Here is a 23,867-nt window from a genome sequence, read left to right as displayed (position 1 = left end):
TATTTCCAGACTATCTACTGTTTTCTATATCACACAAAGTAATTTCCACAGCCTTGTTATTTCATCATATTCCACTACTTTTATTTCTTGAAATACATTAATATATTAGTTTTAGTCTTTATTTACAATTTCTGTATCCAAAGTCCTCATGGGTTTGGTCTCTAGGTTTGATGTTTTTGGTTAATTCTGATCATTGCTGGCTCAGTTCCCCATATGTTTTGATTTTCCATTTGATTGGATTTTTGATTGTGAACTCATATTACTTGGAATTTTACCTAAAATTCTGCCTTTTCCACCCTGCTCTGCCTATTTGGATCTATTTTCACCACATCAGGTATGTAGCCCTCTGTATCCCTTCCTGTGACGCTGCCTCAGCTTGACTAGGGTTCTCCCAGCAAGATCCCTAATCTGCTGTACCTGACTCTCTGCTTCCAGCTCTGCAAACCTCTCCTTCCCTTGGTCCTTTTAAGCCTAAAAGTGGTAGCAGTTCATTTTGCCGTTATGCTGTGGGGACAAGGTTGCTGCCTCAGTCCCTGTGGGGCTGCTATTTGCCCTATCTTTGTAAACAGCCCCACCCTTTTAAAAAAAATAGCTGCAGCAGATCTTCACTGGGGCACACGGGACCTTTAGTTGTGGCACATGGGATCTAGTGCCCTGACCAGGGATCCAAGCCAGGCCCCTTGTGTTGGGAGCGTGAAGTCTTAGCCACTGGACCACCGGGGAAGTCCCTAAATAGCTCTTTATCAATCAACTACCTGATTCAATAGAGAGTCCATACTTGACCCAGCTTATGTGCCTTCCCAGCCTGCTCAGCCCTGCCGGCCTTCCGAACACTGACTGCTTCCCAGTTGGAGTGTCCCATTGTGTCAGCATCCCCAGGGGTTAGGTGACGGCTGTGGGGCAGCCTCTGTCACGTCCACTGCACCCGCAAACGTGCCCGCGGTGCCTCTAGGTCTGACCTGCCTGTACCCACGGAGCCTCTGGCTGTCCCAGTGGCTGCCCAGAGAGGCCAGGTTACAGAACCCAGAAATGCAGGGAAGTGAACGCCCCAGGGGCGAAACGTGGACCAGAGAGGTTTAAGAGAAAGAGAGGATTAAACCGCTTGCCCTTTGCCCCTGCAGGTGACTGTTCTAAGAGGCGGGGGCTCCCCGTGTCTCTGGGAGAGGTCCCACACGCCCTGGTGACCAGGGCTCTTCCTTGTGAAGCTATGGCCAGCTCAGGAATAAACCATGTGTCCTGTTCTTCCTCTCCCAGCCCCACTTCCCTTTTCCCTTCACTTTGTTTCCTTGACTCACACATCCCAATATGGCAATTACTACACAGGCTTTTTGCGTCAGCCTCTGCTTTCTAGGGACGGAGCTAAGACAGGCACTGAGGGGGCTGTCCTTTGAGGACTCTGGCTCTGTGTGGGCCTCAGACAGACTCCCTCCTTCCCAGTCCAGCCTTTGTCTCCTTGTCTCCTCACTGCAGGGGTACAGCTCATGAAGACCAGGCTCCCGACCTCAGGGACCCCAGGGTGCCCAGGCTGATGCAGGCTCCAGTTTTCCTCATTTTTCTGAATTTGCATCCCAGGCTCTGAGATCTTTCTGGGCTTTTCTGCCACATCAGTCATTTATTATAAAATAGTCACCCAGTTTCTTAGGTAGTCTGAACCAGAAGGGTGGCCCCAGACTTTCTCATTGACTATATTACCTGGAAACCCTCTTTCTATTTTGCATTTTTTTTCTCTACCTTTTTCTTTCTTTTCCTCAGGCCACTGTCTTTCATCCCTTCCAGGATTTGACGTAGGCATAGCCTCTGGAAGGCAGAGACTCCAGACTGAACCTTTGGGATTCAAAGTTCTGCACCCCATCCTACCCCCAGCCTCAGCTCAGGGCTCCATGAATCTGCTAGAACAGGCCAAAAGCAGGCAAGCACACTCCGTGGATCTCCTGGAGATGCTCTCGGGAGAATGCGGACTCGCCGTCTCATCATGCTGAGTGGAAAGCGGGCACACGCGTGGGCTCAGCCCCCCAGCCACCCCTGCCTCTCACACACAGAGGCAGGGCTGAAAGAATGACTCAAAAGCATTTCGAAAATAGCTGCCCATGGCTCCTGCCGGTCAACTTACGTATAGCTCTGACTCTCTGAGCAGTGAGCGCCCCTTGGTCACAGTGAGGTCCCAGATGCCATCATCCGTGAGATGTCGCATCGGCCCGTGCACCCCAGACGTGTTGTTCAGAATTGGTCACCCGGCAAATGAAGGGTCAGTGGAAAAGCAGCTGCCAACAGCGACAGAGAAGAACGGGCAGTTTCACGAACCCTGTGTGTGCCAGCTGCCTGCCTTTCTGAAGGTCTGCTTGACTGTTCCCCCCGCCCAGGTGTTACCTGAGCAGGAAGCCTTCTGAGCCCTGGTCACCCACTGTGTGGTGTCTCCAAAGACCACCCTGGCGATGGGGGGCCCAGGTGCACAGCTGAATTCAAGGAGCCTCTTGAAGGGAACCAGGCAGCTTTTCCATGTCGGCCTCCAGGGAAAAATCCATTCAATTACAGGACTGAGACCTGGCCCCCTTGTCCAGCTGCCTCACCCCTTGACCTGAATGTCAGTGACCTCTGGATGTTCCCCAGGGCCCCGGAGAGTGGCCTGGTGGGCCTCATGACCTCATCCTTCTCCTCCCCACCGGGCCTTTTAACTTCTCTGTCCCTCCTCCCTCATCCAATCTCCGCTTCCCCCCCAACCCCGCCCCACCCATGTCTTCAGCAGATTCCTTGTTCACTCTTGTGCTTTACCATTTTCCTTGTGTTTGGTAAACTTTGTGAGTCAGTCACTGTCATTTCTGTGTGTTTTGGTGTGAGGCAGAAGCCTAGCTAAGCAGGCCTTGAGGTGTGCATCCATCAGGGTAAAAGAGGCGCATGGCTTCAGGTCTGCCTGCAAAAGGCTTCTGAGTGTGGGGGGCAGGAGGGGTGCTCAGTGAATACATGACTTGTTCTCCTGAATGCTCCCCCAGAGCATCCTTTTCAGTCTTTCTCACAGAAGTCCTTTCAAGCCGAGCGTTCTCTCCTGATGCCGGGCTTTCTCTCCTTCTCGCTCCCGCCCGGCACACCTGCTTTCTGCCAGCCTGTCTGTCTGTGTGTCTGTCTCTGCACCTGTCTCCACTCTCCTCCCCGGCTCCTTCTCCCTGAGAAGAGGGGGAGGTGAGTGGGGACTCAGAACAGGGTGCAGCCCCCGGGCTCGGCCTGGAGAGGAGGGATGGAGACATCTGCTGGGTGACTGCTGAGTCCGCCTGGCCCTGCCCGGTTTCTCGACCTTTCCAGGCAGAACTGCTTCCGCTCATACTCTTCCATCCGGGGGGAAGGAGCCCCGAGGTTGAGTTCCAGTGCCCCACCCCTGCCCTGCACCCAGCGCCTGCGCCCACCAGCCATCTGCCCCCTTTCACCATTTCCCCTTCACCCTGTGGGGGGTCCCCAAGACAAGCACACTTACTCGGAGATTTTTAGGGCTTGGATACTGTTTCCCGAGAAGCCTGGGATCTCCCAAAGAACAGGGCTGAGCTGGGCTTGACTGGGTGACCACAGCCCCTCTGAGAGAGGCCCTGGAGTGGGGCGCAGCCCTCGGTGAGGAGGAAGGCCCGGCTGTGGGAGCTCTCCAGGTCCAGCTTCCGCCCCTCAGGCGCTCACCCCCGGCGGCTGTGGGCGGCGGCCGCCCCTCCAAGCTGCCCTTGTGACTGGCTCCCTCTGGCGGCTGCGGCAGGAAGTGCTGACGAGGTAAAAGTGCAGCAGTGTCCACGTAGGTCAGGACACAAGGTTCCTGTAAACCCCCAACAAGACAAATGTTATTCTCTGTTCTGCAACCTTTTACCTCTATAGGAGTGGCAAAGTGTTATGTCTTTAAGGTCAGAACCTTGAGAATGGGCTCTCCGGCGTATTTCAGGCTATAGGCAGCATTCTTAACTGGAAACAAAAGCAAGAGAGTACAAAGGTTAGGCGGAACAGATCCGATATGGAGTCAGGTTTGTTCTTCCCTGTTACAAGGGGACCGTGCTGGCGCCAGGACACAGCAGTAGATAAGCACGTCCCTGCCTTCACGGTGCCTCTGTCTAACGGGGAGACAGACATCAAACACGCTCCACATTCAGGAGGGTGCTGGGAAGGTGGGGCCGGTCCTCTGAAGACGAAATCAAGGACTGAACTGATGGGGTGGGGGATCTAGAACAGCTGAGAGGGCTGGGGAGACCGCTTTGTGGAACCCACTTGCCATCTAAAGAGACAGCCAAGGAAGGAGAGGAGGGGAGCGAGGAGCGGGGAGAGAGGAGGGGCGGAGGAATGGGAGGAAAGGGCGAAGGCCAGAAAAAGCTTAGAGTGAGGACCTGAGGCGAGTTCATAGCTGCTGAAGCGTGGTGTAGCAGGAGTTTAAACCAAGGGATCCTGGCCAAAGGAAGAAGTGTGGTTCACGTAGAAAATGGGCTGCTCTTCTGTTCCCCTGTCACCAGGCTGCAGAAACTTTTCCGTGTGCCCATTTGGCAGAGAGACAAAGCCTTGAGGCCACCTCTCCCTCACTCCCACTCCACCACTGGCCGACTCCAAAATCTCGCAGAGAGTGGGACAAGCGGGCTGCTCTGTGGGACAGCTCCGAGGGGTGTCTGGCTTCCAGTATATGTCGTAAATGACCAAAAGCTTTAGATCAGTGCCTTCCAATAGTGTCCAACAGCAATAGCCACCTACATAATTTCCTAGTAGTGATTTTAAAAGGAGAAACATGTAAAATTACTGCTATTAAAACATTTTATTAAATCTCATACCTCTAAAATATTATCATTTGAACATGCAATTAACACAAAAATTATGAATGAGATAGGCAACATTCTTTTTTTTTTCATGCTAAGTGTTCAAAAGCCTGGTAAATATTTTATACTTACATGCCAGCGCAATTAGGACTAACCACATCTCCAGTGGTCCATAGCCACATGAGGCCCATGACCACTGTGCTGGAACAGTGCAGCTCCAGACACTGCAGTTTTGAAACCATGACTCCCAGGAGAGACTGACCCACCAGCACAGGTTTCTACCACCTTTCAGAGAAGCTTTAGAAGAATCTTCAGGACATGCTAAGGTCAGGCTAAGTTGTGAGCTTGGCCTGGAGTGCAGCCTTGACCTCCACCTCTGGCAATGCACCCATCAAACATGCATCCCCAAGACTGCGAGTCTGCCCTCAATTCATCATGCCAACATTTTTTTCTCCCCAAAGAACTGAATGTAACTGGTCTTTTTTTAAGTCTCCAAGTGTATTATTACCTGCAGATGCTGAAAGAGGACATCAGAGCCAGTGTGATACGGTAGAAAGAACACTGTGCAGGGCATCAGAGAAGAGAGAATCCAGTTGCTGCTCATCTTTTACCAGACCTGTGGCCCAAAGAGAGTCACGAGTTGGTACAGGGCGCTAAGCAAGAGCTACAAGTCCAAAGTCAGACTGCAGCTCTGGATCCTGAACTGTGCCCTTTTCTGGGCCTTTGCATCCTCTTCTGTAAAATGGGACCAGAACCTGCTCTTTGCGTACAGAAAAGGTAACCACCACAAAGCACGCAGCACAGGGCTTGGCTCGGGGTACACATTAATAACTAGGATGATGATGATGATGATGTTATCTTTGCACCTCTGTTTCCTTAGTTGTGAAGTGGAGATAGCCATGCCTCATGAACCTGCTTTCTAGGGTTCTGTGAGGCCTACAAGAAACAGTGTGAATGCACTTTATGAAATTAAGAAGCCCTTTATCGAATCCAAAAATGACTCTTCAGTTTCACAGCGTAGCTGGTGGTCTGACTTTAAGCAGCACTTACGAATTCATAATTGGGAAGTGGAGTCTGTGCTGTACCCGCAGCTCCATGACTGGACAAGGCAGGGCCTAAATGCCCAGCTTCAGCCCTCTTTTCCTGGGTAAAGTCTGACTTCAGCTCTTCTTTATCATCTATATGATGGGCTGAGTACACACAGCTCTCAGGTCACCAGGCTGAGGGTCAAATGAGCCCCTGACTATAATGTGCCTGGCAGAGGGCCTGCCTGACTCGGAGCCCCGAAGGAGACCTTGCTTCCCACACACACCTCAGCCAGGCCTGGGCCAGCAGTTCATACGACGACCAGAAGGTGGAGCCCCAAGGCTTTCATTTAGGAAATGATTCCCCAACCTCCCCAAGAGGCATTAATGGTAAACAATCCACTTGCCAATGCAGGAGACCCAGGTTGGACCCCTGGATTGGGAAGACCCCTTAGAGCAGGAAATGGCAACTCACTCCAGTATCCTTGCCTGGAAACTTTCAAGGAGCATAGGAGTCTGTGGGCTACAGTGCACGGGGCTGCAAAGAGTTGAACATGACTGAGCCACCGGGCACTCAATTCACCAGCCTGCTCCTCCCCGCCCATCAACAACCCCTCCATTTTCCATTCCCCCCTCACCTGCTGCTCTCTCAAGGCCAGGAGGAAAGCCTTTTAGGAAGGAGTGATGGTTCTCCACTCCGAGTCTGCCCAGAGGTGTCACTCTGGGTTTGGTTATCTGCAGAGAGATAGTCAAGACACTGCATGTACGTAAATTTCTGACCTGGGGTGGACTTCCTGTCCACTACCCCTCAATCCACCAGCTGAGTTCTTGGAGTTACTCTAACCTCCGCGGATTTCAGGTTCCTGCCCTGAAAGGGAATTCCTGTGGGAGAGCTTTGTGAACTGTGGGCCGAGCTGCGCATGCCGTCATGGCCATTGTTCTCACTGTCCCCATCCTGGGGGCTCCACCATGTTGGATTCCCTAATGCAAGAGGGAAACTCCCCCGTTGGCTGCCTGACTGTTAAGTTCTCACCTGAACATCAGCGCTGCTCAGACAGGGTCACTCCACAATAACAAAAAGACTGGCCCCACCCTCCCACATATACCTCTGGACCAATGTTGGTGATTGTTGCCCCGTTACCAGGGACAACTCTAGCCCATTTCTATACTCCCATGTCCCGGGTAAAATTTATTAGATCCCAAATCACGGAATTCCCCTGCTTCTTGGCAGCAGCCAATCCAGAATTGACTCTGCCTCCTGGATCCCTGCACAGACTCAACCAGCCCAGGCCCAGATCCTGTTAAGTCCCTCCCAACCCACAGTCACTCAAGAATCCTTATCAAGGGAGCAGCTGGGATGGAACAGGATCACAGGCAGTGAAGAGGGGATTGCCAATTTTAAGGGGATAGGCATTAGTGTTCAAAGTCCCAGAGACCCCAAGAGAAGGTGGCACATTGAGTGGCCCCCCAGTATGTGAGGCCCATCACCCACCCTCTTCACTCTATACAGCTTGGTCCTTCTGGCCTGTGCTCCCAGGTGAAAGCTTCCACCAGAACCTCTTAGTAAGAGAATTTTCCTTCCTCCATGAGTCCCCTGAACGCAGATTTTTTATTACTCTGTTTGGGACCTTCTTGCCTTGAATAGTAAGTCTTCATTTCCTGAGGGCCCACAATGTTCCAAGCACCATATGACATGCTTTACATATGTCATTGCTAATCCTCACACTATCTTTGACTTATGGATAATTAGCCTAATTTTTCACAATAAGGAAACTCTGTCTCAGAGAAATAACTTTACCAAGGTCAGACAGCTTGAGTGGCAGGGTCAGGATCTGAACTAGGACAATGTGACTCCCAGTCATTGTGGGTCCACAAGCTCTTTACCAAACTGTAACTTAAAGGCTTGCCAGTTTCACCTGTATATACCACTCCCTCCCAAGAACGCAGCTACTGCAGATTTCTTTGGTTATCAAAGCCATGCTCTTTGAGTAAAACTGAGGCGTATCCCACAGCCAGAGGTTGTCTGATGGGCTGGGCTATGTGTGCTGACTGGCTGTCCAGCTTGAAGCTCTGGGCCTCGGGGAGTGCTGGGGAGAGGTGGAGACCCCAGGAGGGGGAAGACAGCACCAGGAGGACAGAGGCAAGACAGACCACTCCCCTGTCCTTTGGAAAATGGCTGATTGCTCAATGTTCCCAGAGCGGTCTCTTTTTGCAAGCTTGAAATGTGGAAGCCAAACCCAGATCAAGACCATGGAGGGTTCGGGTAAAGACCCTGCCCTGTTCGTGTCACAAACAAATAACTAGCCGAGTGCACAGGGTGTGGCACACAGGATGTGCTTAATAAATAACTGAGGGACTCGCTGGTGGCCCAGTGGTTAAGTTTGCCTGCCAAAGCAGAGGACACAGGTTTGATCCCTGGTCCAAGAAGATCCCATGTGCCGTGGAACAGCTAAGCCTGTGCGCCACAACTACTGAAGCCTCTGAGCCCTAGAGCCTGTGCTCCAAAACTAGAGAAAAGCCTGAGTCCAGCAACAAAAACCCAACACTGCAAAAAAAAAAGAACTTAATAAATAAATACCTAATAAATCAGTGCGCAAACAAGTGAGTCAGGCTGGTGATGTGTGGCACAGGTACAAAAATTACAATGAAGAATAGCGGTGGTTAGCAAACACTATTTAAGAGTTAGCCTGCAAATGAAAACTCATATTGGAATAAAGGGACACTTGTGCTTCAACTTGCAAATGAGCCTGTAGAACTTCTGCCTGATTCTGTTGAGGTTTAGAAATATTCCAACCCAAAGGAGACTCCTGGAAAACGACAGACACATTTTCTTTTTACTTAAAAAATTTTCCCCAATATTTATTTCCGGCTTTATTGAATATAACTGACATACAATATTAAATAAGTTTAAGTGTTAATGTTTAAGTTACTCTTATTATGTGATGATTTGATGTATGTATAGATTGTAAAATATTTACCATAATAAGGTTAGTTGAAGCTTCGTTTACCCTGTTCCTGAGCCCAAGTTTATACTGCTCCCCACATGAAAGTGAAAAAACAGTGAAAGTGTTAGTCACTCATGTTCAACTCTTTGTGACCCCATAGACTGTAGACTCTGTCCATGGGATTCCCCAGACAAGAATACTGGAGTGGGCTGCCATTCCCTTCTCCAGGGGATCTTCCCAACCCAGGGATCGAACCCAAGTCTCTGGCATTGCAGTCAGATTCTTTACCATCTGAGTCACCCATCTGAGCGGGGAAGCCCGCTCCCCACATAAAAGGCCAATAAATTGAGAGACGAGGTGTGGAGACAAGGAATAACGGCTTTATTTGGAAAGCCAGCGGACCAAGAAGATGGGTGACCAGTGTCCCAAAGAACCTTCTTACCTGAGTGAGAACTCAAGAGTCCTTTTATACTAAAAGCAGATGGAGTGTGGCTGGTTACTGCAGACTTCTTGGTGCTGGCCAGACCCTGGAAGGGATGTGATAATCCTTTGTTATTACAGCTGTCCAGGTAGGTCTTGTCACAATGAACCTCCAAGACAACTGTTATTCTCTGTTCTGCATCTTTTTATCTCTATATGGATGGAAAAGTGTTACACCTTTAAAGGTCAAGCCTGAGAGGCAGAGCATTGAGAAAGGGCTACTATGTATATTTCTGGCTATAGGCATCATTCTTTTACAAGGTGCAGAGCCAGCAGAACTCAGCATAGCAAACAGAGCACAAAGGTGAGAGCTAGAGAACTAGTTTCGATGTGGTCCCAGGTGTGTTCTCTGTTACAGCTCCTCTCTGTCAATGCCCACTCCACAATCTTGTAGGAAAAGGGGTGAGGGCCATTCTGGCTACTTCCTACCAAACAGGTGTGAAGATAGGGTCATTGTGTAATGGAAATGGTCAACTTGGGGCTGCAAGTACTCCTGAGTCCCAGGCTGGGCATGAACAGTTTGAATCATGGGGATGTGGATACCCTTTTTATGGCCCGGTCACAACACTTAGACAAGCACTTGAACATACACATAGACTTGGAATAAGGCTGCCCATGATGCTCTCTGCCTGTGAACTTTACATCTTCAAAAAAAGAGGGTTATTTTCCCCCTTTGGCCACACTTGAAATAGCTTTATTAAAGCATTTCCTTTCCAAAAAGTGGCTGTCACCAGTGTAGTGAAACCAAAGAGAAGAGCAAGAGTCATCATCAATTATCTGGTAAGAGACTTGACTCAAAACAGCAACTTAATATTGCCCAGCATCTCACAAGGCCAAGTCTGCTTTTCTTCATCCCGTCCAGTCTCTGGAGGAGTGAGTCCTACTCAAGTGTGGTGAATCCATGGTCTTATCCTGGCTAATTTATCAGAGGAATGAGTGTTCTGCAGCACTTTTTATGGTCCTGTCCACTTAGCAGCAAGTTGATGCCCAGGTCCTTGTTCTCTCCAGGTTTTGAGGAGGACTCGATCCCCCGGTTGGAAAGGGTGCCGTGCCATCTTAGTTGGGTAGGTGGATGTATTGGACGCAAACTCACAAATAAAAGTTCATATAGTTCAACTACGTTAAGTTGGCAACTGCTAGGTCCTTTAAGACATCTACAGATTCTCCTACCCAGGCAGACAGCTGGAACAGCCTACCACACAATATTCCTGAGGGCTTACTTCTGGGAGCCACTCTAATCCATTGCAGGGCAACTGGCAAGGCCTTACTCCAGGTTAGTCTCCTGACTTATTTCAGCAGTGGTCTCTTTCAATATGTGATTCATTTTCTCAGTTTCTCCTGTTGATTGTAGTCTTCAGGATGAAGATAGTTTCCAACAATATGCAATGCTTTAGATACCTGGTGGGTTATACTGGAGACAGAAGCAGGCCCATTGTCACTTTGAAGGGTGAAGGCAATCCAACCTGGAGAGAGTCCCTTAGGAGGGTTTTAACTACTTCATGGGTTTTCTCTGTCTGGGTGGAATATGCTTCCCCGCACCCTGAAAAGGTGTCCACAAGGAATTCCCTAGTGGTACAGTGGTTAGGAACCCATGCTTCTACTGTTGGGGACCTGGGTTCAATCCCTAGTCAGGGAACTAATATCCCGCCTGCTGTGTGGTGCGGCCAAAAATCAGAAAAGAAAAGGTGCCCACAAAGACTAACAGGTATCTGAAGTTTCCGGCAGTTTGAGGCATTTGAGTGAAGTCCATCTGCCAGTCTTCAGTGGGACCAGCTCCTCTATATTGAGTTCCCACCTGGGGGTGTCCAGCAGCAGTCTTTGGATTATTTTTGGCACACACTGCAGCCTGGCCAAAGGCAGGGAGAGGTGGTCTGAGACTGAGGCCAGGGAGAGCCTGAGAAAGGAAGCTGGGCAACGGACTTCCTCAAACAGCAGCTGGTCACCCAGCCTGCGGTGCTGCAGGCCCACCCACAGCTGGTTCTGGGTGAGGAGAAGGCGAGGTGGGAGCTGACGGGGTGACCCCCCCTCAGGAGACCACAGGAGCCCCAGGGGCGCGCTGGGCGCAGGCTGTGAGCACAGCGGTGGCAGCCGGGGAAGGCCGTGAGAGGGGGCGGGCGGGGCGTCACTGACCACTCAGTGAACATGTGCTGAAGGCCCGCTGGTGTCAGAACCTGCTTAGACCCCGCGATACAGACAGACCAGAAGGAGGCTTGGCCTTAAACATGACTTAGGCAAGTAAGGAAGTAGTGGAAAGGCACTGCAGATGAGGTGATTGAGATTAAGTCAGAGAACCAGCTGGCCAGGGCGGGGAGCAGGAGCAGGCCTGGATTTCAGGGCCTGGTCAGGTACCACTTCCCGCTGGAGCAGCCTGGGCCACTGCCCTTCAGATACAGAACCTGGGCTAGACTGCAGGGCACAGGGAACCGCTAAGTGCCTTGAGGGAGGTGAGGGGAACCATAATTATTAAGCATCCACCAGGAGCCAGGCGCTCAGCAGGTGCTTTCTGTATCAATGCCTCTCAGATTCATTGTGTTTATCAAACTCCTAAAAATTTCATTAAAATGCAGTCTCTATGTTTCATATCTTATAATAACCTATAATGGAAAAAAAATCTGAAAAAGATATATATGTATATATGGATGTACGCATAACTGAATCACACTGTAAGTCAAATACACTTTGATAGAAAAAAAAAATTAAATAAAACAATGTAAGCATACCTTAGAAATATTATGAGTTTGGTCCCAAACCACTACAATAAAGTAGATTCACAACAAAGTAAGTCACATGAAAAAAAAAAAAACTAAAAATACAGATACCTAGAGATGACTTCTCTTTATAGCAAATAAAAGCTTAGAAGGCATCAAAAAAAAATGCAGAGTCTGATTCAAGAGGCCTGGGGTGGCGGCAGCCTGAGGTGCTGCATCTCTGAGAAGCTCCCACCTGGGATCACACTTTGAGAAGAAAAACTGTAGCTCATTTCATATGCACCCCAGTGCTATCCAGTGAGTATTACGGGCTCCCTTTTATTAGCAGGAAAACCGAGGCTCAGTTTCCAGGCCTGCCTAAAGGCACATCATTAAAGAGAGCTACCCTGTTTCCTGCCCGCTGCCCCCCTCCCCGTGAGAGAGGTAACACAGTCCCCAAGTTAACACACTCCCTCCTAGCCCTTCTGGGTCTGCCCCAGGCTCTTCCTAGTCTCTGACTTCAGACCCTCCCATCTCAGCTGGCCTCCAGCCTGGAGCTTCTGAGCCTGCAGCATCTAAAGATAGTCTACCTCACAGGAAACCAGATACTATTGGCTAACTTTGCAAATAAGGATGCCCTCAGAGGAAAGGGAGATACTCTCTGACAGACTGTGACTGGGACAGGAAGGCTGACTGGCGCATCTCCACTGGATCCCTCCCCAGATCCAGTCCAGGTAGGAGCAGAGGGCTCATTTAGCACCTGTGGGCGTGCTGGGTGAGGCACTGTGGTCAGAGGTCAGAGTGGGTTAACGATGCTGGTTTGTTTTACTTGCCAACAAGGGAAACCATTTCCAGAGGATCTTACAGCCTAAATGTACTAGGGGGCTTGGTAGGGGAAGACAGTGACTGATTAGATCACTTATGATGTGTTTCACATGGTGGAATATGATTAGAAGTGTTAATAATTCTGTTTCAGGGGCATGGAGAAATGTTCATTAAAAAAAGCATCATTTAAAATTGCATCTGCAAGCTCTTATATATAGGGTGGATAAAAAACAAGGTTCTACACTATAGCCAAGGGAATTATATTCAATATCCTATAATAAACCATAATGGAAAAGAATATATACATATATGAATCACTGTTCTATAGCAGAAATTAACACATTATGAATCAACTACAATAAAAGAAAAAAATTAAAAGGTAAGATTGCATCTGGATGATATTGAGGAATTACTGTTAACTTTCTAAGGTAAGAAACAGCATCAAAGTTATTATTATCATCATCATTTTTTCCTTCTGGCCATACTCCAAGTGTTGCGAGATCTTAGTTCCCTAACCAGGGATTCAACACCGCCAGGGCAATAAAATCGTGGAGTCCCGGCAACTAGGACCACCGGGGAACTCCCATTATTATTATTATTGTTAACTATTCACATCTCTTTTATGCTCCTTCTCCATGTATTCCTAGAAAGATTTTTTTTTTTAAATAGGAGCAATAAGAATCCACTGTAGAGTCTGAAGCATACACATACAATTTGTGTTTCTAGAACAAAATAAGTAAAATGGACAGCAGGCCCTTTTATGATCTTTCCTTCTGGCACTACCTTATTCTTGACTTTCTGTTCAAAAGTGACATGTCTTTTCCTTGTCTAGGTCTTTATTTTTTTCCCTATAATTAAAAAAATTTTATTTTTTCTTTCTTTTTCTTTCTTGAGTTTTTTCTTTCCTTTTTCTTCCATGCGTTTTTGCACCATCTGCATTTTTTATAATGAGCATCTACTGCATTTATAATGAAAACTATTTTAGTAATAAACTGCTGATAGACTTTGATGTTCAACATTGACGTATGCTTTTATAATCACTGTGAGGACATTCGGGCTCAGAAGGTTTGTGTCATTGGAAAACATCATCTTCAGAAAGAAAGTATGAGTGGACACACGTGTGGGTGAATTGCAACTCTTGGTAGGGAAGAAAACCTACACAACATCTCTTTAAGTATGTTCCTATGCCCTTTTGTCTTTTCCCTAAACCTATGTTCATTTGAAAACATAATACACTCAAAGGACAGTGCGCCGGTCAACAGCTTATAAACTGATCTCCCATCTAACCACCATCCAGGCGGCAGCAGAGAACCTGACCAGCCCCCGGCAGCCTCCATCAGGTCTCTCCCGATCTCCACCCCTGCCCTCCCAGAAATCACCCCAATCCTCACCTTTATGGTCACTGATTCTCTCCTTGTCCTTACAGCTTTACAAGGATTTTAAAGCTTTACATGGATTATCCTTGCCCATTTCTCACCTTCACATATGTGAATTCATACTGTAGATCTATTTTTTTGGTTTGCATTTTAAAAATGCATTCATACTGGGACTTCCCTGGTGTTTAAGTGTTTAAGACTCCACGTTCCCAATGCAGGGTGCATGGAATCAATCCATGGTCAGGGAACTCAGAGCCCACATGTTGCATAGCAACGCCAAAAAAAGAAAAGCATCCATACTATAGGGGATGTAGATGTATACACAAAAATGTTTATGACAGCACTGTTCACCACGGTCTCAAACTGAAAGCCACCCAAGGGTGCACCAGCATAAAACAGATAATAACCATGGGACACTCATATGGTGCAATCCTATTCAGTAATGAAAATGAACAGACCACAGCCACAGCAATAACATGGATGAAATACAACCAGAAACACTTAGATGAATTTACAGGTAAATGCAAAATTGGCCCATATTCACAGGCACTTATCAAATGCACCCCATCGCTTTTCTTATACTCTTGTTATGAAACAATAATAAAAAATTCACAGAGACTGTATCTCAGACATTTTTACCTCCACAGAAACAAGCACAGTGCCTATTGTTGGGGAAACAGAATGAAAAGCAACATATCTGACCCAGAAAAACCTCTCCATGAAGACAGTAGAGAAAGAACTCTGTCATTATTGAATAAGAATTAAACATCATATGCATCACAGGCAAACTCCTACGAGGTAGCAAAGACATACAAAAAAACCTCACTTCAGACACAACCCCTTAGACACGTGTTCTCAAGACACTCAACAACTAGTGCTCAAGTCAGGGAACATGACAGCCACACACAATTCATCCCAAGTCCAGCATGGTCATCGGCACTGGCTGGCTTTATCCAGAGGAGAAACAAGCTGCTCATCTCTTTATGATCATAGAGGTAGTTGTCTAACTTGGAGCCAGGTTCCTGCCCAAGTCAGGCTCCTGTCCTCCCCCTGGCACTGGGAGTCTGGGCACCAACATGAGCATTTCAAAGAGACGGCTCCCACCTGGAAAGCTGCAGAGGAAATGATCACATTTCCAAGAGGGGAGAAGGTACTCACAACTATACGTCTTCTAAAGTAAATGCTCTAAGAGAAAGGAGACAAGGGGACTCTTGTCCCTTATTTTCAACAGGCAGAATTAAGCCTCTTATTTTTAATTTTTACTCGTCCTTATGCCACTGTATGGTAAAGATACTTAATAGATATTGACTTAATCCACAATTAATTAATAAGCAAGTCCATGTCTTCTTCAGTTATTAAAAAAGGAAAAGTCATAAAGCATTTCTTTTCTGGACGTCACAGTTTACTTTGACAGAGATAAATACCATGAAGGACGCTGCAGAGGAAAGCAGAGGGAGGCGTGTGAAGCCCAGAACAAAGGCCGGTTCTGTGCAGGGGCCTCCCCCATGTATAGTCTTTTCCTGTTACTGGTCTTGGGCTGGGGTGTGCATTTGGTTTGTATAAAACACTGGTGGGTGGTCATGCCAAGTCGTTCTAGGTCGATGACTTGCTGCAAGAATAGTCACTCCATTTACTGCATGGAGCATGCTGTGTAAGTTGTAAAATGTGGCCACTGCCCCTCAGCACGGAATTCAAGCCCCTCCATCTGCCTGTTTTTTGCCTTCTCAGCCTTAGCTCTCTCTGAATCCTAAGGAGAGGTCTCATAAAAATAACTATCACTGTAAACTGGAAAACCAGCAGGTTCTGAAAACGCAAGGGCTCAAAGAGCCAGGGGTGTGGACTTGGGGTCAGACTAAGAACCTTCCTACGTAGCCCATGGTGAACTCCAGATTTGTCAGAACCCAAAATTAACTGATTCAGCTCTCTGTCTCCAAGCAGAACTTCATCTGAATGCTGGGTGCCTGTGAGCCCAGAAGCTTCGCAGGTTGCGGGGCAGTCACTCTGTGGACACGAGGCCACACTTCCCCTGGCCCAGGACGCATGCTGCTCTTTTAGAGACTGCTCGTTTCCTTCTGTTCGGTCCTTGGAAAACTGGTTATCCAGAGCTGACCAGGCTCTCAGATATGGTTCAGTCCAGGACTTTCATTACCCACATCAAGAAACTGAGGCACAGCTGGGAGGGAGCTGCCAGCTGATCTCGGGGCGTGTGGACCCCTATGAAGTACACAGGTTTGAAGAGCAACTCTGCGTATCTGAAGGCAGGAAATAAGCTGATCCTTTAGCTTTCAGCCTTTTCTTCTCCAGAGAAAAGGATCTAAATTTTCTCACCATGATTACTGAGAGTTAGATTCTGAGGGTCTGGCAGTGAGGACCAACCACTTGGTCATGGCTGGAGAGGCAAATAATATCTCCTCCTCCTCCATTCCCCACCTGCTGTTTCACTGAGGGTCAGCCTCTGGGTCCTGAGTCTAAACCCAGGAACAGTGCTCAGGGCCACATCATGAATCTTATCCTTTAAAGGGGGGAGGGTCACCTCTACTATTTTCCAACTCTTGTTCTAGAGATGTGGTCTGCAGTAACCTGCAGAATTTCCCTCCAAGAGGAAAAAACCCGGTGCAGGGCAGGGAGCATGGCTTTGTGAAGAGACCCATCTGGCTTAAAATCCTGGCTCTGCTGCTCCCTTGGATAAGTTACTCAAGTCTCTCTGCTTCCTGGTGGTTATTTTGCAGTCATTTCCCACTAGGTGTTGTGGCAAGAATTAAATAGGGTCTTGTGTCTGTAGCATGACATTTAGCAGGTCCCCAGAAATGACAGCCTTCTCTCCTTCGAAACCGGGGCTTTCAGAGGATAATCTCAGGTTCTGGAATGTCAAGAGACAGTGGCACCCACATGGGGAAAGTTGGGATCCAGGATCAAGCAATTCCTGAGTTTTGTTTGGTCCAAAGGAAAAATATTAAGCCTAACAATTGGCATTAGACTGAACCTCAAACCCGTCTGTACTCAAGGGCATAAAAGGCCATAAAAAGAGAGCAAGGAAGGTAGACAAACAAGGCACAGTGGATCTAGAAAATGGTAAGTAAGACGTGAAGCCAAAAGAGAGGGGGAACCAACACAAAAAAGACGTTGGGGAGAAGAAAGGGGATGGAGGCCACCTAATGAGAAGGAAGTATAGAAAAGGGAAGCTGATTGGAAAAAGTGGGTAATGATGACCAAAAAAAAAAAAAGGTTAAAAAATAAGTGAGCGGGCCAAAGAAAAGGAAGTGACCGGAGGAAGTAGGACAGGATTAGCAGTAGAGCTAGCTGGGTGTTTTTTAAAGCAGGCTCTACAAAATTCATTTTTACTTGACGAAGACAGCCGTGTGTACTCAAAGCTCAGCTTCCAGGTTCAGCCCAGACTCTCCCAGCTCAGTGTCATTTAGTAAAACGTTGACTTAATAGAACAAAGGGTGAGGAACCCAAGTGCAGTTGGGGGGATGTGTGTGGTGCAGCCTAGATTAGTGCAGTGGGACCGATGTTAATGCTTCATCCCAGCACCCATCCTTCCCCTTGCAACCCCATCTACAGGGACCTCACTTACTAGATGCTGCAAGGCTTATTGCATTGGATTCTTGCACTTGTTTCTGGTGCTCAGGGGCCAGGAGGCCAGTGTCCAGCCTGAGTGAAAGTCAATTAGATCCCTGACAGCCCTCTGACCCCTGGGCATTGGCCCTACTCTCATCTGCTGCCAAGAGTCCTAATTTCAGGTTCCTGGCCCAGGGCTGGAATATCTCAGAGGACCTAGAAATAAAAGGTCCACCCTGCTTGGGCTCACCTTTCCTGAAAAGGTGCCTGGATAAAACTATCAAGTTCTAGACACTTTGTGTTATTTAACCCTTACTGCAATTCTGAAAGGAAACTTCCATATTTAATTCACTGCCCTGCTGAAGGGCTCCAGGGATATTTGTGATGAGAGGACCAGGAAGGTGCAGCAAGAGCTCGGAAAAGGCCAGGATGTCTGGAACAAACAGGTGGCAGGTGGCAAGGAGGTGCCTGGTCCCTCCTCTCTCCTTGCTGGGTGTCTGGCTCAGGGCCGCCATGTGTGTGCCCGTCCCCTTCTCGCCTGTCTCCTTGTTCTTTGGTGATCCAGGGACACCTGGCTGGAGATTTGTAGGAGGTCCCTGTGTATGAGACATGGTGCCAAGAGAACATCAAACCCAGCACATGTGTATTTGGCAAAAATCAAGTCAACCTAAAAGCACCAAGTTCCTGGGCTTTAGGACTGAATACAGGTCCCAAAGAGATAGGAAATGATTTTTATTGTCCTTGGACTCCACTCTAAGTCAACACTGCCAGCTCCTGACACTGGGGGGAGGACGAGGAGGAGCGGAGCTAGCCCCAGCATCCCCAACAAGGACTTGACTGTTTGCTATCCTACAAGCTGCAAGTCCAGGAAGACGGGCTCCAGCTGCAAGCCACCTGCACCACGCGGCTGCTCCCTGCCTCCCCACGTTTCAGCTGAGCCATCTGACATTTCTGTCACCTAAAAATGGTTGAACATCAGCCACTTTATATGGTTCAACTTAACTTTTGTTGATTAAGATCATGGCTAGAGGATCCTCTCTGAGAAGAGGGCATTGTAGCCAAGAGCAGAGAGACCACACACTTTCCTGGGGCTGAGGACTCCATCCCAGCCTGAGATGGCCCAGGTCAGAAGGCCTTGGGCCACTTTGCTGGCAGGCTGGATGAGACAGAGAAGTGGACCAGCATGCCACGCTGAGGCTGGGAAGACAGAAGCAAAGGGTGGGTCCTCGCTGCGGCAGAGACACCATCTTGGTATAACCAGCATGAAAAGGGTGTGGGGTGTGGAAACTCCCTTGGTTAGAGAAGTGTGAGCTTTGGTTTGAGCTGTGCTGGGCGGCAGGCAGTGACAAGCAGGAGGTGTGTGCTGAGGTTTCTGAGAGCCTGTCTTGTGGTATCACAAGGAACAGGAGGGGCCCCAGAGGTCCATGGCGAAAGGACTCCCCTTGCAGACTCTGGAGTGAGTCCTGGCTGGGAGAAGGGAGGATGGGCAAGTGTCACTTCCCAACCTGAGCAGAAATGTCTTGCCTTTCCATTTCTGTCCAGAAAGAAACAGAAAAAGAACAGTGGGGGAGGGGAGGCCACAGTGAAGCACAGGACTGGTGATTATTAACTAGCTCCTGGGACCCGAGGCTACAGGCTAACTGAGCCCGTCCTCCATCTGGGATCTGCTGGCCCCTTCATAACTGCAGAGGCCTGGACGATGCTGGCACACCCGCTGCACTTGGGGGATGACCGGTCATCCCTGCTGGCTTAGAACTTAGGGGTTTCCGAAAGGTGAGACTCAGCGCTAAAACCAGAGGAGTCCTGGGCAAATCAAGGCAAGGCAATCACCCTAGAGTGTCTGACTCTAGGCTTATTCCTTTAGGAAGGAATAATAATCCTTAAAGACTATTCATTAAGGAAGAAAAAGACTTGGTTCCTAGAGGAAGAGGAAAAGAAATGACTCGCAAAAACAAAGACAGGTCTCCGGGTGCAGGTCTGCCCAGGGCTCTGCGGCATCTGAGACCTCTCTCTTCAGTCTTCAAGCAGGAGAAAGAAGAGTCCAGAGGGGTAGGGAGGTGGAAGAAAGGAAGGGGGTGGAGAACGGCACTGGGGAAGTTTGAAATGGAAGTGTGAATTATGGCACTAGCTCAACTGGTAAAGAATCCGTCTGCAATGCAGGAGACCCCAGTTCAATTCCTGGGTTGGAAAGATCCCCTGGAGAAGGGATAGGCTACCCACTCCAGTATTCCTGGGCTTCCCTGGTGGCTCACTTGGTAAAGAATCTGCCTGCAATGCTAGAGACCTGGGTTCGATCCCTAGGTTGGGAAGAACCCCTGGAGGAGGGCATGGCAGCCCACTCCAGTATTCTTGCCTGGAGAATCCTCATGGACAGACGACATATGGCAGGCTATAGTCTATGGGGTTGCAAAGAGTGGGACAAGACTGAGCAACTAATACACAGACTACCCCATCCTTCTCCCCTCTGCTCGCTCATGCTCCTCTCTCACCCATCCGCACCCTGGTTAATTAAGCTTGCTACCTTTCAGATAGACTTTTGAAAATCAAAGAAAAAATATCTGTCTCAAGCTTCAAAAGGCTGACGTTCAAACGCTAACTGAGCCATTTACTGTGTAGTTTCTGGCAAGTCACTGAGCACCTCAGAGACTGGTTTCCTCTCTGTCAGAGGGGTCTGTTGCAGCCTCCATCACAGACATTAAATAAGACTGCAGATATGACACTGGGAAATGTACTGGTCAGACATCCTACCAAAAGTTTGTTCCTTCCAGTCTGCCTCTCCATAGCAGAATTCCAACTTTGTTTCTCTGAGAACTCATGCCATTCCTTGTCTTCCTTTCTCATCCAGGTGCTCACCATGCACACCACCCTCCCTGAATCAACTTCAGAAAACTTTGAGTATTATGACCTTGCAGAAGCCTGTGATATAGGGGACATCGTGGCCTTGGGAGCTGTCTTCGTGACCATCCTCTACTCCCTCGTCTTTGCCTTTGGCCTGGTGGGAAATTTGCTGGTGGTGTTTGCCCTCATCAACAGCCAGAGGTCCAAAAGTATTACTGACATTTACCTCCTGAACCTGGCTTTGTCTGATCTGCTCTTTGTAGCCACCTTGCCCTTCTGGACTCACTATGTGATAAATGAGCAAGGCCTTCACCACGCCACGTGCAAACTCACCACTGCCTTCTTCTTCATTGGGTTTTTTGGAGGTATATTCTTCATCACCATTATCAGCATTGACAGGTTCCTGGCCATCGTCCTGGCTGCCAACTCCATGAACAACAGGACCGTGCAGCATGGCGTCACCATCAGCCTCGGCGTCTGGGCAGCCGCCATCTTGGTGGCCACACCCCAGTTCATGTTCACCAAAGAGAAAGAAAACGATTGCTTTGGCGACTACCCTGAGATCCTGCGGGGAATCTGGCCTGTGATTCTCAATGTGGAAATAAATTTTCTTGGCTTCCTGCTCCCCCTGATCATTATGAGTTACTGTTACTTCAGAATCATGCGGACATTGTTTTCCTGCAAGAACCACAAGAAAGCTAAAGCTATTAGGCTGATCTTTCTGGTGGTTGTCGTGTTTTTCCTCTTCTGGACACCCTATAATGTCATGATTTTCTTACAGACACTCAGTCTCTATGACTTCTTTCCCAAGTGTGACGTGAAGAGGGATCTGAAGTTAGCGATCAACGTGACGGAGACAATTGCATTTAGCCACTGTTGCCTCAATCCCCTTATCTATGCATTTGCTGGAGAGAAGTTCAGACGATACCTTTACCGTCTATACAGGAAATGCCTCGCTGTCCTGTGTTGCCATCCTGTCCACATCAGTTTCTCTTCGTCTCTGTCTGAATCACAAAGGAGCAGGCGGGAAAGTGTTCTGAGCAGCAATTTTACTCATTACACCAGTGATGGAGATACGTCCCTCGTTCTCTGAAGGGATCCCAAAGCTGTGTCCCTCCAGTGAGGCTGGAGCTTCTGAGTTGACACTGAATAATGAGGACAGACTTTAAAACTTCTTACATGCAAGAAATAATGAATCCAATGCTCCCAATACAATCCTAAAGTCTTTTTGAGACTTGTGCTCAACATTTGAATGATGAAGAGTAGACATGGCTCTTATTGCCAATGTCAGGACTTCCCTGTTTATAAAGGACATAAATTCAACTCAGACTAACTTAGTCTGAAAAGAGGCAGTAACATTCACCTTGTAGCATGGGCAATGGGTGGTGAGCCCTCAGTGAGAAAAAACTAGAGACTGAATCCAGCTAGCATTTCTTCTGACTCTCAATTCTCTGAGTGGTAAGAGAGACCACATAACACATCTTTGTCATCCGAGAGGGAGTGAGACCCATCCTTCTCTGATGCCAAGGTCGAAATCCCCAGGGAAGGGCTCTGATTGGCCAAGTTTGTATCAGATCTTCATCCCTGGACCACGTGGTGGTATCCACAGAGAAGAGGTAGACAAGATGGCAGTTTCCATTCCAATACTGTGGTTGGAGATGCAGGAAGATGTATTTCCAAAGAGCTGAAGGTATGGGTGCTTCTTTGATCAGACTGAACAAGAATTGCCCACCAACTTTACTTGGTGTCTGGCCCAGCCTCCCTCCTGATCATACTGGCCAGCACACACTGCCAGACTCTTCTTCATTAAATCCTCTTTTGTCACGCCCCCAAACCTACAAAGGTTCCCCTAGCGTACACTGTATCAAGTCCAAACTCAAATGCCTGGCCTCCAAGATGTTCCATCATACAGTCCCAATAACAGATTTCCCACTGCCTTCTTTTCTCAAAGGACCCCAACTAACCCCTCAGGCAGGTCTCTTCCATCTGGTCGCATGCATCACCACCTGATCCAGAACCCAGGGGAATAAACAGAAAAAAACACTGGCCCAAACTGAGAAGGCATGGTTTCTAATCTCAACTCTATCACTTATCCACTGGATAACTGGGGGCCAACTGAGCTTAGTTTCCTCATCTGTAGAATGGAAATAACAGTTCTTTTTGTGTAGGAAGTGTGCAGCATGAGGAGCCAGACTCCAACTCTCAGAGATTCCAACCCTCTTGCCAGGCTCCCAGACTTCAGCTTTACCCCCACCTGGCGCCCTGCTTAAGTGGTGCTGTTGACAGAGCTTGGAAGGGCCTCACAGGCTCTGCTGTGTGGTGCAGCTCTTGACACGGAGGAGGCTGGCTCCCACAGTGGTGCTCAATGGACACTCCTAGATATACAGATTGATAGGCTTCCCTGACTCAGTCCTCCCAGGCTGGCTGGACCATTTCCTCCCAATCAACTGGTGACAACCCTACCTGGAGAGAACCTCATCATTCATGCCACTGCCAACCTGAACAGCCCGAGTCCCAGGAACAGCTTTCCCTTTCTCAGTTAACATTTGAGACGGTCTGAAACTTTAAAGCTTGAAAAATAATTGTGATGATGCTAAAGAAAATATCACCTATAATCTAATCACGCAATATCTTCATGTGCCCATTGGACCTTGTTCACAGCCTCACATGTTTCAAGTTGCAATCATAATGTACGGACAGTTTTATAATCTGCTTTTTTTTTTTCTCTTAACATTAGGCTACAGATAACGCTCTGTTTCTGCATAGTTTTGTAATGATCATTTTAGAAGACTGCCAGGTTGCATACTCACTGAAGGCATCTGACTTGTTGCTCTATTTCTCACTCCTTGGAAGTCAATGTATTTGTTTACCCAATGACAGAATGAATTACATTCCATTAAGATCATGTACTGCAACTTATCATTACCCTGTTAATAAACATTTCATGTGTTTCTAATATTTAGCACATACATATTTTACAGCACTTTTCTGTGTAATTTCCTTTCTCCCCTTCAATGACTTCCTTTGGATGAATTCCTTGCCATGGGGCTAACTGGGCCAAAGGGCATGGGTACTTTTTAGCTTTTCACACATAAATATGAAACTAATAAACTGCAAAACCTTTATTGAGCATGTATTATATGTAACATGTGAGCTCAAATCCAGAGCTGTTCCAAAGATGAGTGTGATAAGGCCTGTGCCCTCCATGCTTCAGAGGTGCTTGATATTTAAATGCACAACTCAGAAGTTAAAAAAAAAAAAAAGCATACTCTTACATTATTTGGTAACACAAAAATAAGGACACCTGACCTGAGTCGTTAAGGATCTTAAGGCCCCAACCTTAGAAGATCTTACCTGACTCTTATGA

At 48.0% G+C, this 23,867-nt stretch overlaps 1 protein-coding gene and 1 long non-coding RNA gene across 8 annotated transcripts in view; one reads left to right on the top strand and one right to left on the bottom strand.

Moving 5' to 3' along the window:
- Positions 1–2,718: 2,718 nt before the first annotated feature.
- The window catches only part of LOC110139480 (uncharacterized), a 100,167-nt gene continuing 79,018 nt past the window's right edge, over positions 2,719–23,867 (bottom strand). For 3 of the 7 annotated variants that reach the window (XR_011483599.1, XR_011483601.1, XR_011483602.1), the window contains 4 exons: positions 9,176–9,260; positions 6,427–6,523; positions 5,272–5,379; positions 2,720–4,709 (listed from right to left, as the gene is read on the bottom strand). This is a non-coding gene — a long non-coding RNA (uncharacterized lncRNA). Of the gene's footprint in view, positions 4,710–5,271; positions 5,380–6,426; positions 6,524–9,175; positions 9,261–23,867 lie in introns of all 7 variants that reach the window. The other 4 variants (XR_011483596.1, XR_011483600.1, XR_011483597.1 and 1 more) reach the window with 3 other exon arrangements.
- On the top strand, positions 12,440–23,483 carry CX3CR1 (C-X3-C motif chemokine receptor 1). Its single transcript, XM_020897351.2, has 2 exons — positions 12,440–12,634; positions 20,508–23,483. The coding sequence occupies exon 2, from the start codon at positions 20,517–20,519 to the stop codon at positions 21,591–21,593; it is 1,077 nt and encodes a 358-aa protein (XP_020753010.2). The 5' UTR covers positions 12,440–12,634; positions 20,508–20,516; the 3' UTR covers positions 21,594–23,483.

This window comes from Odocoileus virginianus, chromosome 26, assembly GCF_023699985.2.
Source record: "Odocoileus virginianus isolate 20LAN1187 ecotype Illinois chromosome 26, Ovbor_1.2, whole genome shotgun sequence".
NCBI classification, from domain to species: domain Eukaryota; kingdom Metazoa; phylum Chordata; class Mammalia; order Artiodactyla; family Cervidae; genus Odocoileus; species Odocoileus virginianus.
The sequence above is the reverse complement of the archived record's forward strand: the minus strand, read 5'-3'. Positions and strand labels throughout refer to the sequence as shown.